The sequence below is a fragment of the Chelonia mydas genome, chromosome 1 (genome assembly GCF_015237465.2).
Source record: "Chelonia mydas isolate rCheMyd1 chromosome 1, rCheMyd1.pri.v2, whole genome shotgun sequence".
NCBI classification, from domain to species: domain Eukaryota; kingdom Metazoa; phylum Chordata; order Testudines; family Cheloniidae; genus Chelonia; species Chelonia mydas.
In genome coordinates, this window is record NC_057849.1 from 291,482,538 (window position 1) to 291,496,223 (window position 13,686).

General features: G+C 38.5%; 1 protein-coding gene across 6 annotated transcripts in view; it reads left to right on the top strand.

Moving 5' to 3' along the window:
* Positions 1-13,686, top strand: part of SCAF11 (SR-related CTD associated factor 11) — a 65,404-nt gene that overhangs the window by 46,289 nt on the left and 5,429 nt on the right. For all 6 annotated transcript variants that reach the window (XM_037887703.2, XM_037887712.2, XM_043548837.1 and 3 more), the window contains 4 exons: positions 125-222; positions 1,469-1,558; positions 5,433-5,539; positions 9,386-11,869. In XM_037887703.2, coding sequence (XP_037743631.1) covers positions 125-222; positions 1,469-1,558; positions 5,433-5,539; positions 9,386-11,869 — 2,779 coding nt within the window. The remainder of the gene's footprint in view (positions 1-124; positions 223-1,468; positions 1,559-5,432; positions 5,540-9,385; positions 11,870-13,686) is intronic.

Here is a 13,686-nt window from a genome sequence, read left to right on the forward strand (position 1 = left end):
GTAATATACATCTGAAGGAAATCTTACCAATGTAATTTAAAGTCTATGGACAGTTACGTATTAAGCGCTAAAGATGCGGAAGATTTAGTATTGGCTCTCTTTCATTTACAATTTTATTTTGTAGCCCAGAAGACAGACCTGCTCCAATGAGTGCTTCAGAAATCATTTTTGCAATAGATCTCCTTCCACTGGAGAATCCTTCTCCAGCTATAGAAATGATTGGTGAGTATTTGCTAACGCTTTACCCAAATTACCATGTAAGTTTTAGCATTGTAGATGCTGCAATTGTAGTTAAGGGATACTGTCATTTATATTTTATTACCCCCAAATACATGTAATTTTCTTACGCTCATTGCTAAACAAAAGCCTGCATTTTTCCTTTAAAATCTGATATTGGAAATGGAGACCTCAGTTCAGCAATCCATCCCTGTTCACCAAAGTATGTGAGTACATGCTTAAGTCTTACTGGCTTGAATAGGATTTAACTACATGCTTAACTTTAAGCACATGCTTGATTGCTTTGCTGAGTTAGATAAGACCGATATTAGTTGACTCTCAGAATAATGAGAGAACACTATTCAGAGCAAGGACAGAGTTTAAAAAAAAAAAATTAGGTTGCTCATGCAGCAGAGAAAATCTTCTGTTGTTGATCTATCTTGGCACAGAGAGGAGTACTTTTCCATCTCCCTGAACCATTGTTTGCTAAATGGCCCAGTACTTTTAAGTCAATAAATAAGGAGATCGCAAATATTTTGGGGTTGTTCAGGTGGGTGGTCATGATAAGGGAAAGTTTGGGAACTCATGATGCATACAAAATGTCTAAAGAAGGAGAAAAATAATGAAAATCTTGAACACTATTTGGATAACAAAACAGGGAGAAATTATGTCATTATTTAGTACTGTATAACTTAAGAAATGCAGTTCCTCCTCACTTGTCCCATATAGCTTACCAATACTAAATGTCAGGGTAACCAAGTTTCTTCACTCCTTAACCTCATCACAGACCTTTTCTTCAGGCTGTATATTTGGGAGTCTTCTAGAGGATTGATGAATGCTGAAACTCCACTCTTCTGTTGAGGAGTTCATGAATTTAAAGTCCCATACTCAATTCCTTCATGACCTTATGAGATGTAATCCAGCAGATCACTTCCCAAACCTAATCTGTGTGTCTGTTTATGACCCAGTCAAAAGATGTCAGATATTGCATTCTGCTGTCATCTTAGTAATTCCCGCCTTTCCTTAGTATCATAGCTTAACATGTAGCTCTGGGGCATTTTTACTCAGTTGTATGTTCAGGTGGGTGGGCATGAAAAAATCTTGAAACTTTAAACATTTAGAAATATTTTAAAACTAATTTAGGAATAATTGCCTTCTAATAAATTTGCTTGTGTCAATTACTGATATGCATAATATCCAAGACTGGTATAATGCAAACTGTTTAAAAAAAGTTCTGAAATTTATCTTGCAGTACAGAACTTACAGAAATCCATACAGTGATCAGACAGAAGAGACGAGAACTGGAATTGTCGTCATCTTCTGTGTTAGCTAGAGTTCAAAGGTAAATAAATGTTTCCTATCCAAAGTGTTCAGTGGTTTTAAGTGGATAAAAGTTTAAATGGATACTCAGATTTGAAATCACATTATTCAATTGTTAGAGAAAACTAAAATCTGTTTTCAGATCATAATTTTCTTCATTTTCACAGCTTGTTATTTGCTACTTTTTATGTAAATTGAGACTTTTTATTGAACATCCTGGTACTTGCTTTTCATGTGCATCAGTGCAATAACCTCGCTGTGCACTGATCTGTGAGCCTAACGTGTGCCATTTTTCATACGTGTGGGTTTAATTTTATTTTGCATGATTCAGGGATTGTCGGTGTTTGTTGTTGTTTATTTTTAGAATATTCTTCTGATTTAAACGCAGACTACTAAATCTCAAGACTTAAACCTCAACTTTAAACCAGTTAGGCTTACCCTCTCCCATGATTGGTTGTGACTTTCTTCAACCTGGGGAGGAAAAAAAATCCACATTTTTCACCCCATGGAGGATTAAAAAATGGGGGAGATGGATGGACCTTGACGGTTTTAGCAAATGAAACGCAAAGCACATTCTATTTCAGTTTCTTCTTCTTTTTCATAGTCTCAGCCTATGACAGAGGTGGGCAGACTACGGCCCGCGGGCCACATCTGGCCCGCGGGACCGTCCTGCCTGGCCCCTGAGCTCCTGGCTGGGGAGGCTAGCCCCCGTCCCCTCCCCTGCAGTGATGCCGCCGTGCCGCTAGCACTTTGGCCTGCCACTCCTGCTGGGCAGCACAGGTGGCGTGGCTGGCTCCAGTGGGGCTGTGAGCTCCTGTTGCTCTGAGCAGCATGGTAAGGGGCAGGGGGTCCCGGAGGGCAGTCAGGGGAGAGGGAGCAGTGGGTGGTTGGATGGGGTGGAGGTTCTGGGGGGTGCCCTCGGGACGGGAAGCAGGGGGGGTTGGATAGGCGTGGGAGTCCTGGGGGGTCTGTCAGGGGGCAGGGGTGTGGATAGGGGTCAGGGGATGGGGAGCAGGGGGTGTTAGATAGGGGGTGGGGTTCTGGGGGGGGGTCAGGGGACAAGGAGCAGGGGGGTTGGGTGGGTTGGAGGTTCTGAGGGGAGCGGGGAGGGGGTGGGGGCCAGGCTGTTTGGGGAGGCACAGCCTTCCCTACCCGGCCCTCCATACAGTTTCGCAACCCTGATGTGCCCTGGGGCCAAAAAGTTTGCCCATCCCTGGCCTATGACCTTTTAAATTTGAGATCAGTTGTACTGGCTGTGTAATGGAAATGTTCTATAGCTGCTTTGAATAGTTCCTCAGTTTTGTTCTTGTGTGATTCCATTTCTTAATTAGATCAAGCCAGATTTCACTGAGACTGTGCCAATAATGCCATCAGCTCATCTGTCAAATCCCTCCAAAATTTCCTTCAATTGCATTTGTAAGTTTAGTGTCTTTCTGTAGATTCTTTTGAGTATGCTTGGTTTTTTGCACTGAGCAATAGAGGACTTTGATCGAATTTTCACACGCCCTTGGTAGTTCAGTGCAAAGGTAGAGATATAATTTTCCTGAGAGCTCAACTGAATGTGATTGCAAATGGGAAGATGGAGCATCAGTCTTTCATTTTCTAACAGCCAAATAGGGTGATAGTTGTTGCAGAAGTCTTATTTTTGGACTTCAGATGTGTTTTACGAATGTGGTAAGTGTTACTACTTTATCAAAAAGACAGTGCTGAACACACATTCATCATAAATTTTCAAAATAATTGCATGAGGAGTTCTCTCATCTTTTTTTTTTTTTTTTTTTTCTGTCTTTCAATTTTTTGTTTTCTGAGCAAATGAGAGAGATTTCTTAAACTTCCTTCTGTGTGCTTAGATGACATACGTAATCGGCAGTTTGGACACACTTTTCTGCTGTTTAAATTGAAAACAGAATCAACATAATTAAGAATAAAATGAAATCCCTCAACAGATGAGTGTAACTGTTAATCAGACACAAGGACTAACTCAATACCTTGCATTAATATCAGTGTTCATTATTATAGTTTTTCTTTTTTTCCTGTATTTTTTCTCTTGCAACTTCTAATGCTATACTTAAGAGTTATTCTGTCTGGTGGAGTAAACTCAGGGAAAAATACTTCAATCATTTCTTTAAATTACTTATTTGCTGTGTAGAGGGCTATTTTGTTTGCATATCACAAGATTGCAACTTTTTTGTCAAGTTGAATTTAAGCCTGTCGTTTGTTGAAAAGTCTTATTGATTGATATTTGCTATTCTTTTTGTTTTTAACGAGAAAAGACAGCTCCTGATAAATCTTATGTTGTAAACCTGCTGGAAGTCTTGGAACAACATTTAACTTAACCATTATAATTTAGATGTTTATTTCATGTGCTGAGAATCATGATAGTATCAAAAATGTCATTTACAGAATCCTCAAACTCATCTTTGTTCTGCTTTTCGATTTCATTAGAAAGTTTAATTCAAAGTCATGCTTGATGTTGAAGAATCCAAAAAAACCCATATGAAATGAGCATGAATTCTTTGTTTTACTACTTATCTCGTTCTGACAGTGTTTGCTTTAGTGTGGAAAACGGTTTTAATTACTTCAGTTCATTCAGTGAACTATTTCGTACTACTTACTTCAGCTCTAGGCATATTGAATGAGAAATTTATACATAGGTGTTTAGTAATCATTTCACTAATCTTCACTTGCAGTGTTAATCAGCAGATTTCACATTTACTACAGGTAAAACTAGAAATGATCTAGTGAAATCAACAGTGTGAAGGAAAAAAAAAAAAAGATGAACTAGCCAGCTTTTATGTTGAACCATGTTGTCAGATATCCTGTTTACTTTACAGAAGTTTCTGGTTTCTAGTCATCTTAGTTCTGTTAAAATTCATAAATCCACCTTGTCTTCAGCACCCGATGACAGTTGACTCTGTAGGCTAGCCACACCACTTTCCCCAGTCACCAGTAACTTTACCCACTTTTCTTCCCCTCTAGATTTCTAGGCAGTTCTGTAACTTTCTTATAGTTTCCTAATAACAAGATCCTTGATGATGTCACCACTTCCCTTTCTATTTTTAGAATAGTTTTCCTTTGCTGATATGAGGTGTTTAGGTTCTAATTTCAGAGTGATACAGAAATTTAAAAAGATAGATCAGTGGATGGTGTGTTTTGGGTTTTGATACCCCACCCTCCAACAACTCTGCCCTCCCCAAGCAAAACCCATCTTGTTCTGTCCATATGTTCTCCATATTAGTGAATATACCAGTATTTGTTAACTTCCCCTGACCGCAGCAAACCAACTTACTCTCCATATAACATAATGTGGCACACTGGATTCCTTACCTCTGTGGTGGAAACTCCTGGTTCTTCCCTACATCCATAAAAGAAACATTTCTGGAGAAAATGATAACTCTTCACTCCCCCTACTCTTTTTCCAGAACTTCTGTGTCTGAGGGAGAAGGAATCTCTCATCCCTTCACTGTGCTCCAACCAGAGAAAGATTCTCTTAGTAGTATTTCTTCTGCTTAGCCAATGGAGGGGAGATTATTATTGGACTGACTGTGAGGGCCTACAGCAGGACTCTGGATTTTTCTACTGAAACCTTGCTCCAGGTTGTTAGTTATGTCTGATTTCATCTAAAGGATTGTAGGGAGTGAGTTAGTTTGGCTTGTCAATGAATAAGGACTCCTGAAGAATACATCTTTCTGGGAAAGAAAGCCTACTCATCAGCTTTGACTCTCTGTATCACTAGCTATGAGGCAGTCCTAGGTATAATGTTTCATTTGTCAGCATGGTGAAACATGATATTATGTGCTTAGTACATTAAATGACATTGTTATATCTTATTTTTCTAAAGTTCTTCATAAACCATTGTACCTTTTTCATTGCTTCATTGTTTTTTAATATTACAGAAGTCCCTTCGTGTTTTGTGAAGCTGAAGCGGAAACCTTTCTTCTTGCTTCCAGTGTAATGCCAGGGACTGTTTTTCCAACACATACCACGCCTTTGGAAAATTTTGGTAAACTTTTTTTTTTGTAAGTTTTATTTATAGTTCATATAAACTGTTGTCCCACTATGATTCTCTAAATTAGATGAAGTGTTCAGTTATAAAGAAAAATTGTAATCGGATGCAGTGCAGTTAGTAAGCTTCAAACCCAGATATTTTCATAATCAATTTTCAAGGTTAAAATTTAGGAGGTAAACTGTTGTGCCAGTTTCCAAATAATTGGTCAGTTACATAAAACACTTGTTTTCTTCATTTAGTGAAGAGCAAAATGTTTTCTATATAAAATTTTCTTATATAATTCTGTATATCAAAATTATATGAATCTTATATTTACTCTTGTAACCTTATCAAACTTGTCGAAAGGATGGATAGCAGCTTTGCTGATATGTTTATATATTATTTAACAATCTAGACTGTCAGTGCTCTATTAAGTGTTGTGAAGGAAGCAATCTTGTACAGGAGCAAGAGGAATGGTTTAGATTAGTATTTAATTGGTGGGGCACAGCCCATCACCAAAAGGTGAGGGGGCAAAACTGGCAGAATTGTTTTGATCTTTAAGATCCAGTAGGAATTTGGGGCTGGGGCAGCAGCGAAGGAGCATACTCTCCCTCCTGCTGCGGTAACTGCCATCTAGTCCCTGCTCTAGTCCCTTCTGCCCTCAAACCCAGTTAGAACGGAGATCTTCCTCTTCCCCATAACCTGCACAGCTTTGAGATGTGGGGAGCAGAGCTTTCAGAGTCAGCGGAACTATCATCAAAACCTCTTTGAAGCAGTATTGCTTCAGAGCGAAGTGCTGGGCAAGCAGAGAGAGACTTTGGGGCTTCAATGCTAGCGGCAAAAGCAGGGAAACAGCTACCAAGGGACAAGAGGAGGGGGTGAGAACAGCTCCAGCAGTAAAAGTACAAAATTGTAGCAAGCAAAAACTTTACCCCTCTCTTGGATGGGGGGAGGGAAAAATTGACTCCAGGGCTCCACTGTTTAGCAGTGCAAGTTAACTGGCTCTCTTCCCCTCACCCCTATCCATGTTCCTATCCTGCATCCAGTAGTGATAGGAAAACATGTTAGCTGGATGCCGCCGCTAAAATTCTCAGTGACTAAATAGTTAATATTGACATTTAAATTATAACCATTTTCAACTGGGTGTCAACTTTGCAATTATTAAAGCTATATAATGTCCCTCAAAGCTATTGTTTCACTCCATCTGCAGATTTAGGAGCACATTTCAGTAGTTCATATTTTAAAGGCTTTCTTCACCTTAAAGGGGGTAGAAACTTAAGGTTTGTCCACACCTGGGAGTTATACCAGGATAGCTACAGTTTTATAGTTATTCTGCTATAGCTGTGTTGGTCAATTTCGCCATACAGCCAAGCCCTTGATGTGATTTAAATTAAACTCAGACAGAAATTGGAGCCAGTAGAGAGAAATTCGGGAGAAACGTAAAAGCTTGATTATTGATTCTACTTTTAAAATTGGGGGAGGGGAGTACATTTAAATATAACTTGAAAAATTGGTTAACTTTCATACACTTCCTCTCTTTGGGGCTGGTCCTATTTTGTGGTTGCAGATATTTGACTTAGGAACTTGATCCTCTTAATTGAAGGTGGGGTCAGCAATTAAGAAAAGGGCTCTTCTCAGGATGCTTAGGGACTGCCCTTCAGTGATTGAGATGTGGGATAGGAAAGCGCATGATTCCATCTGCTCTTTTTTTAAACATGGAGCTAGGTTGATGGGAATCCGCTGCAATGGAATGTGGGAGTGCTAGACTTCTCCCCTGAAGTGACGGGCTTCTCTATTAGACTGCACCAAAAGTAGAAGTGTATACATTTTTTTATTTGAAAAGTTAATGAAATAGAATATTGAACATTATTTTATTTAAACAGGTCCCAAATTGTTATTCATGTTGGGTTAATTAGGGTTAATAACTCTAGCAACTCTTCAAGTGTTGTTGACACTGCATATACCTAATGCAAGACAGGGAACTAAAATCTTCACATTGCCCGCTGGAAGAAGCACAAAACACTGAGTTCGGGTCTTGCCAGGGAAATAAGAGGAAATGATTTTCACACCATTTTAAAATTAAAAAATCTGGTTTTTTATCATAGCCTATTCATTTGTTCTCTTTATTATAATTCAATTTTGTATTTACAAGTATTTCACTGACTTGAAAAGGGAGCTTGGACGGACACCCACAAGATGTTCATTTATATATACCTATGCCTTGTCTGAACTAGAATTTAAAGATGTTCTTAGCTAACACATTTTAATAGTCTAATGTGAACAAGGCAGTGTAGGGTTTAATGCATGCTGAATTGGGAGAATTGAAATTTACAGAGCAACCTCATCAAGACAAGACCTTAAAGAAAACATTGTCGGACCTAATCCAGGTTTTCACCATTCAGGATGTGAGTTCTGCTTGAAGACTTTCTTAGGCCTGGGTCTACGCTATAAACTTCGGGTATTATAATAATTTACAGATGTGAGGTTTTTACAACATTTTTATATAGAGACTGCTTGCTTGGTGATATCATTTCAAATAGCTTTAGTCACTTGGCATTCCTTCTAAGAGTTTGGGGTCTCCATTTAATATCCATTTGGTTTCCTCTTCATCTTAAACACATATTCCTTATAGTAGTACTACTTGTCACCTGTTGTGGCAGATTCTCTGTCACTGGAAATATTTTAAATCAGATTTTTTTCTAAAAGAGGTGCTCTAGTTCAAACTGAAAATAATTCAGGATATTCTTATTGTGGAGCTGTCAGGAATTTTTTTAAATAGTTTGTTGGTTAGAAATTGCCAATTTATGGAAACCAAAACTTTTCCTGTGGAAAGGGCTTTCAGGTCCAGGATGGAATTTCAAGGGAGAGAGAAGATCCAATAGTCAGGTGGTTAGAACACCCACCTATATTGTTAACGGTTTCACTGCTGATCATTGTAGCAAAAAAAGCAAATGTGCCTACCACCCCGCATGCTTTCCTGGGTGTTAGAAGTCCCCGCTGTCCCTTTTCCAGCTACCAAAACCTCCCACTTTGCTATGACAACTTTTAGGCAATGCCAGTACAAAAATATGTGGCACATTGAAAATTCAAAATTATGGGCAATGCAGAGTAAAGGGAATATAGTATCATACCAACAAAAAGGGTACTGTGCTTCTTATAATATTTTTCATATTACTTCATTTTTAAATTTGCCAGAAGCTGCTGCAGAATTTGTTGTCCTCTGTTAGTCACTGTAGTGCTGCAGAAGTCAGGGAGCCTTGCAACAGAGTTTGGGTGCTCCATGGCAAAGTGAAATTAGAGTCCTATTTATAAACTGTGAATTTAAGATTTTATTAGGAGTTATGCTATTATTTACATTTGTTAATTAACCACTTTTCATGTGGTAATTCACGGTTGCATTGATGCCCGTTTTAAAAAAATGCATCTTGCAGCAGCATTGAACGTTAGCACTCTGGAGTTGCAATAAGTCTTATGCTTGAACTGGCAAATTCTGCTGTAAATTAGCCACTATAGGTGGTGAACAGTACCTTTTTTTTAAATGGCATTCATTCTAACTCTTCAAATGGTATTAGTAAGACTCACTGTGGTGAAACATGGTTGCTTGTTTTGTTTTTGAATGCAGTTGCTACCAGGGAGCCTTGCCAGTACATCTCCAAAACGTTATATTTTTAGTCTATTTCTCCTTTTGAAGAAACAGTATAAATTGGACAAAATGCTAGATTTTAGCCCTGGTGGTATCTTAGCCCAAAATTTATATTGTGGTACACATCAACATCTGTTCTTCATTAAACTTAAAATACCATGTTTGCGTTCACATTACATTTAATTAATATATTTACTAAATTTACTTTTTTATATTAGATCCTTCAGGAAAGAGATATGCTGTTGCATGTACACAGGAAGGAGAGGAGAAAAAACAAGCCTCTGGCACATCTGGTACTAGAGGAACAAGAAAGAAGACTGCAAATACTACTCCTAGAAGATCTGCACGGAACAGAAAACCTGAGACTATGAGTCAATCTCGCAGCTCACCAAGATCAAGTAATTCTGGATGTGATGCCCCCAATGATGATAACTCAACTATAAATGTTCCTTCTGCAGAATCAGAAAAACCACTCTCAAAACGAAAGTCTAAAAGAGGAGTTAAACAGCAGGTACCTTTGGTTAAAAAGAAACTTAGAAGTTCTCTGCGTTCTGAAAAATCATCCAGTGATTCAGTGGAAGATGACGAAGCTGCGGAGTCTGATACACATCCAATATTAGATAAAGACCACCTGTCGGATATTGAAAGTAGTAACTCTTGCCTTATGCACAAAAATAATGCAGAAACAGAGTCTGCTAATGGCTTGGAAAGCTGCAGTGAACATGTAGAGAGTGAGGATCTTACAAGAGACTGTGACAAAGAACAGGATACCCTAGAAAATTCAGATTCAGGTTCTTATATCCAAGAACCTCCTGTGTTAACCTTAGAGACTCAGAAATGTGAAATAAAAGATGTTAATAAAAATGTTACAGATTTTGAAAGTAAAGATGTCTGTGAAAATATTCCTGAACAAATAGAACAACCAGTGGATAGTCGCAGAGATCAATTACTTGAGGATTCAGTAACATCTACAAAAGTAGATCAGACATTAGATAGTCACCAAGATGAATCGTCTGAGTATCCAGAATCTGTGGCAAAAGTAGATCCATCTTTAGATAGCCCCAGAAATGAATTGAGTGAGCATCCAGAATCCATAGAAATTGATGATTCTGAGGACAAAGAACAGTCAGCAAATTGTAACACTGAAGATATTGAGAACATAAAAACTGTTCAAGATACCGAAACAGCTGTATTAATAAATAATGTTTCTCTAGACATTAACAAATTGGACCAGTCTTTAGAAGAGGAGCCCATACCTGTATGCGAAGAGGCCAGAACTACAGAGTTACTCAAGGTGAATGTTGAACAATCTAATAAACATTTTAGTGAGGATAACAGTGAAATGATACCAATGGAATGTGACTCATTTTGCAGTGACCAGACTGAATCTCAAATTGAACAGCCACCACCGGTTGATAGTATAAAACAAGAGGAGACAAGCTCATTGCAGCAAGATTCCGAAAACTGTGTATCACACTCAGGTCTTTCTGACAAAAAAGATGAAGCTTCTTCGCAAGAAACAGAATGCTCAACAGAATTTAAAAAAGATAAAAAACCTCGAACTAGAAGGTCTAGATTTCACTCTCCATCAACAACTTGGTCTCCTTCCAGGAGAGAGGGTGGGAAATCTCAGTCACCATCTCCCAAAAGGGAGACTGTCAGGGAGGGCAGGAGGTCTCAGTCACCCGAAAGGGAAACTGCCAGGGAGGGCAGGCGATCTCCTTCTCGGTCTCCAAAAAGAGAGACTGTCAGAGGGGGCAGGAAAACACCATCTCGGTCTCCTAAAAGGGAGACTGACAGGGAAGGCAGAAGATCTCCTTCTCGGTCAAGAGTTAAGGATTCCTCTCCAAGGCAAAAATCTAGGTCTCAAAGCAAAGACAGGGATAGTGATAGAGATGGACAAAGGAGAGATCATGACAGAGAGAGAAGAAACAGGAGATGGTCAAGATCCCGGTCACGATCTAGATCAAGATCCAGATCAAGAACAAGAAGTAAGGGTCCTTCATTCATTAGGAATGAGAGAGATGGTCACTCTCCTCGGTGGAAAGAGAGATGGACAAATGACAGCTGGAGAAGTCCCAGAGGAAATGATAGATACAAAAGAAGTGAACAGGAGAAACAGAATGAAAATCTGCAAAAAGAAAAAGACCATACAGACAAAAGTACCGATGAGCAATGTTCTTCTGAAAAGCATAAGAATGATTGTCCAGACTGGGTAATGGAAAGGATAAATTCTGTTCCCGAAACTAGGAGCAGAGAGAGAGACAAATTTAAAGATCCACAATGGGAAGAAAATAGACATGATAATTCAGGACATTCTTGGAATAAAAACTTTGGTTCAGGTTGGATTTCAAATCGTGGCAGAGGCAGCCGTAACAGAGGTGGCCGTGGCAGAGGCGGTTTTATGTATGGAGACCAGAATGAAAACCAATGGCAAAATAGAAAACCCCTCTCAGGAAACTCAAATAGTTCCGGGAATGAGACTGCAAGATTCCCAGAACATCAACCATACAGGCGTAAGAGTGAACAAGATTTTTCTTTTGATACGCCTGCTGATAGGTCTGGGTGGACATCTGCATCTAGTTGGGCTGTAAGAAAGACTTTACCTGCAGATGTACAGAACTATTATTCAAGAAGAGGGAGAAATTCCCCAAGTCCACAGTCTGGATGGATGAGGCAAGAAGATGAGACATCTGAGCAAGGTATTCATTTTTATCTGATTTTCATAGTATTTAAATGGAGAAAATTCCCCCCCCCCCACTTTTTTTTTTTAAGAATACTACAAATCCTATGTGAATTTGACGCTGTCACTTTACTGTTCTGTGCAGCAAGGCTAACTAGTAGTCACACAACAAACAAAATTGGCAAAGCCTACTAAGAAGGGAGGCCTTTTTTTCTCCACCCCTGTTTGTATGCTACAAACACTCTTGGGCTGGATGTTCAGTAAATTAAGAACCGGACTTTGAGTCTTCGGGACTAGGGTGCAACCAACCAAATATGTTCCTCAAGAAAAAAAACATCCATGTATATGTTTTGCTCATTTGAGTTTACACACACTGTGGTATTGTTGGTACAGAATGAACAGGAGAGAAATGTAATGAACTACTTGCTGCCTTTTTTTTTTAAAGGGTGATTTCTTCATGGAAGACTTAATAGTTACCAGTGAAAACATATACAAATTATAGATTTGATCATGTGTTAACTATAATGTAGCAGTCAGCATTTTTAGAGTGAAACTGGCTTTCATGTTATAAAGTATTTATAAATCCAAAAATGTCTCATGCTCTTACTAATTAGCAGATGGCTCTTGACTGACCTAAAGGGAGTCCTTGTTTACCCCTATCTTGATCCTTTAGTTTTTGACATCACAATTATCACTGTGCACAGACTGTTGCAATAAACGTAGGATTATTATTTAATTAGAAGAGCAAACAGAAAAAGAAGTCCTCATTTGTACAGAAGATAATTTTTTCAGATATACACAACTACAATAATATCAAAGGGCATTCAGAGAACTAGGAGTAAAGAAAACATTTTATATAAGTATTACTCTTTTCCATATTTGTTACAGTGAACATCCACCCAGTGGGACTGTAATATCATTTTCACTGTTTCTTGTTAAGTTCATAAAAATATTCTGGGCTGAATAAACTATGAAGTAGAAGGCTGAGGAGTTATTAGCTCAGGATGAGGTTAATTCTGAATTAGTGGAAAGCTCCCTCAAGTTACTAATACTCTGAAAGTGTTATGAAATATGTGAATTAAAAAATGTAAGCTACAGAACACAAATGGGATGTTACATAAAACTTACAAAAAAATTCCTACCTTTGCTCTCGTCCCTGTTTCTTCACCCATTTTTTTCTTTCTCCATCTCTATTCCTAATCCCTATTTCCTACATGTCCATAAAATCCTCTTCAAAATAGCCCAGTGTATTTTTGTTAACTGAATTTGGAGGTAGAGGATTAAATTCTTCCATTATAAACTCAGCAAGACAGAGCCATGTTGGCCTATAGAAAAGGAGGCATGTGTAGGGAGGGTGAGGCATAAGAGGAAAGGTCAAATCTTGATCTCCTTGGATTCAGTGACACAGTTCCCACTGATTTCAATTACATACAAAGAAGGAAAGTGAGCCAGTGGATTTTTAAACAGTGCTGCAGTTTCACAGTCCCAGCTTCTTAGCTTTTGGGGGTTTACTACTTACATGTCAATTTCATTTTTTTTTTTTTAACATATTTATTTATTGCCTTCTGTTGAAGGGGGGAAGTCAAGTTGAGGTTAACACTTATTTATTTCTGGCATGAAGTGTGACCATTGTGAGTAAGGGAGCATATCACTATCCTATACAGTTAATATTCCTGAAGTCTGGATAATAAGCACTCTTAGCCAATCAGAGTATAAATATCCTTATACTACAGAACAGTTATTAGAAATAACTATAGTATGGTTGTGCAAATCAGACGCCCAGAATTGCATACATGGGCAAATGTATGCTTATGTTTCAGTAATGACAGTTTGAGT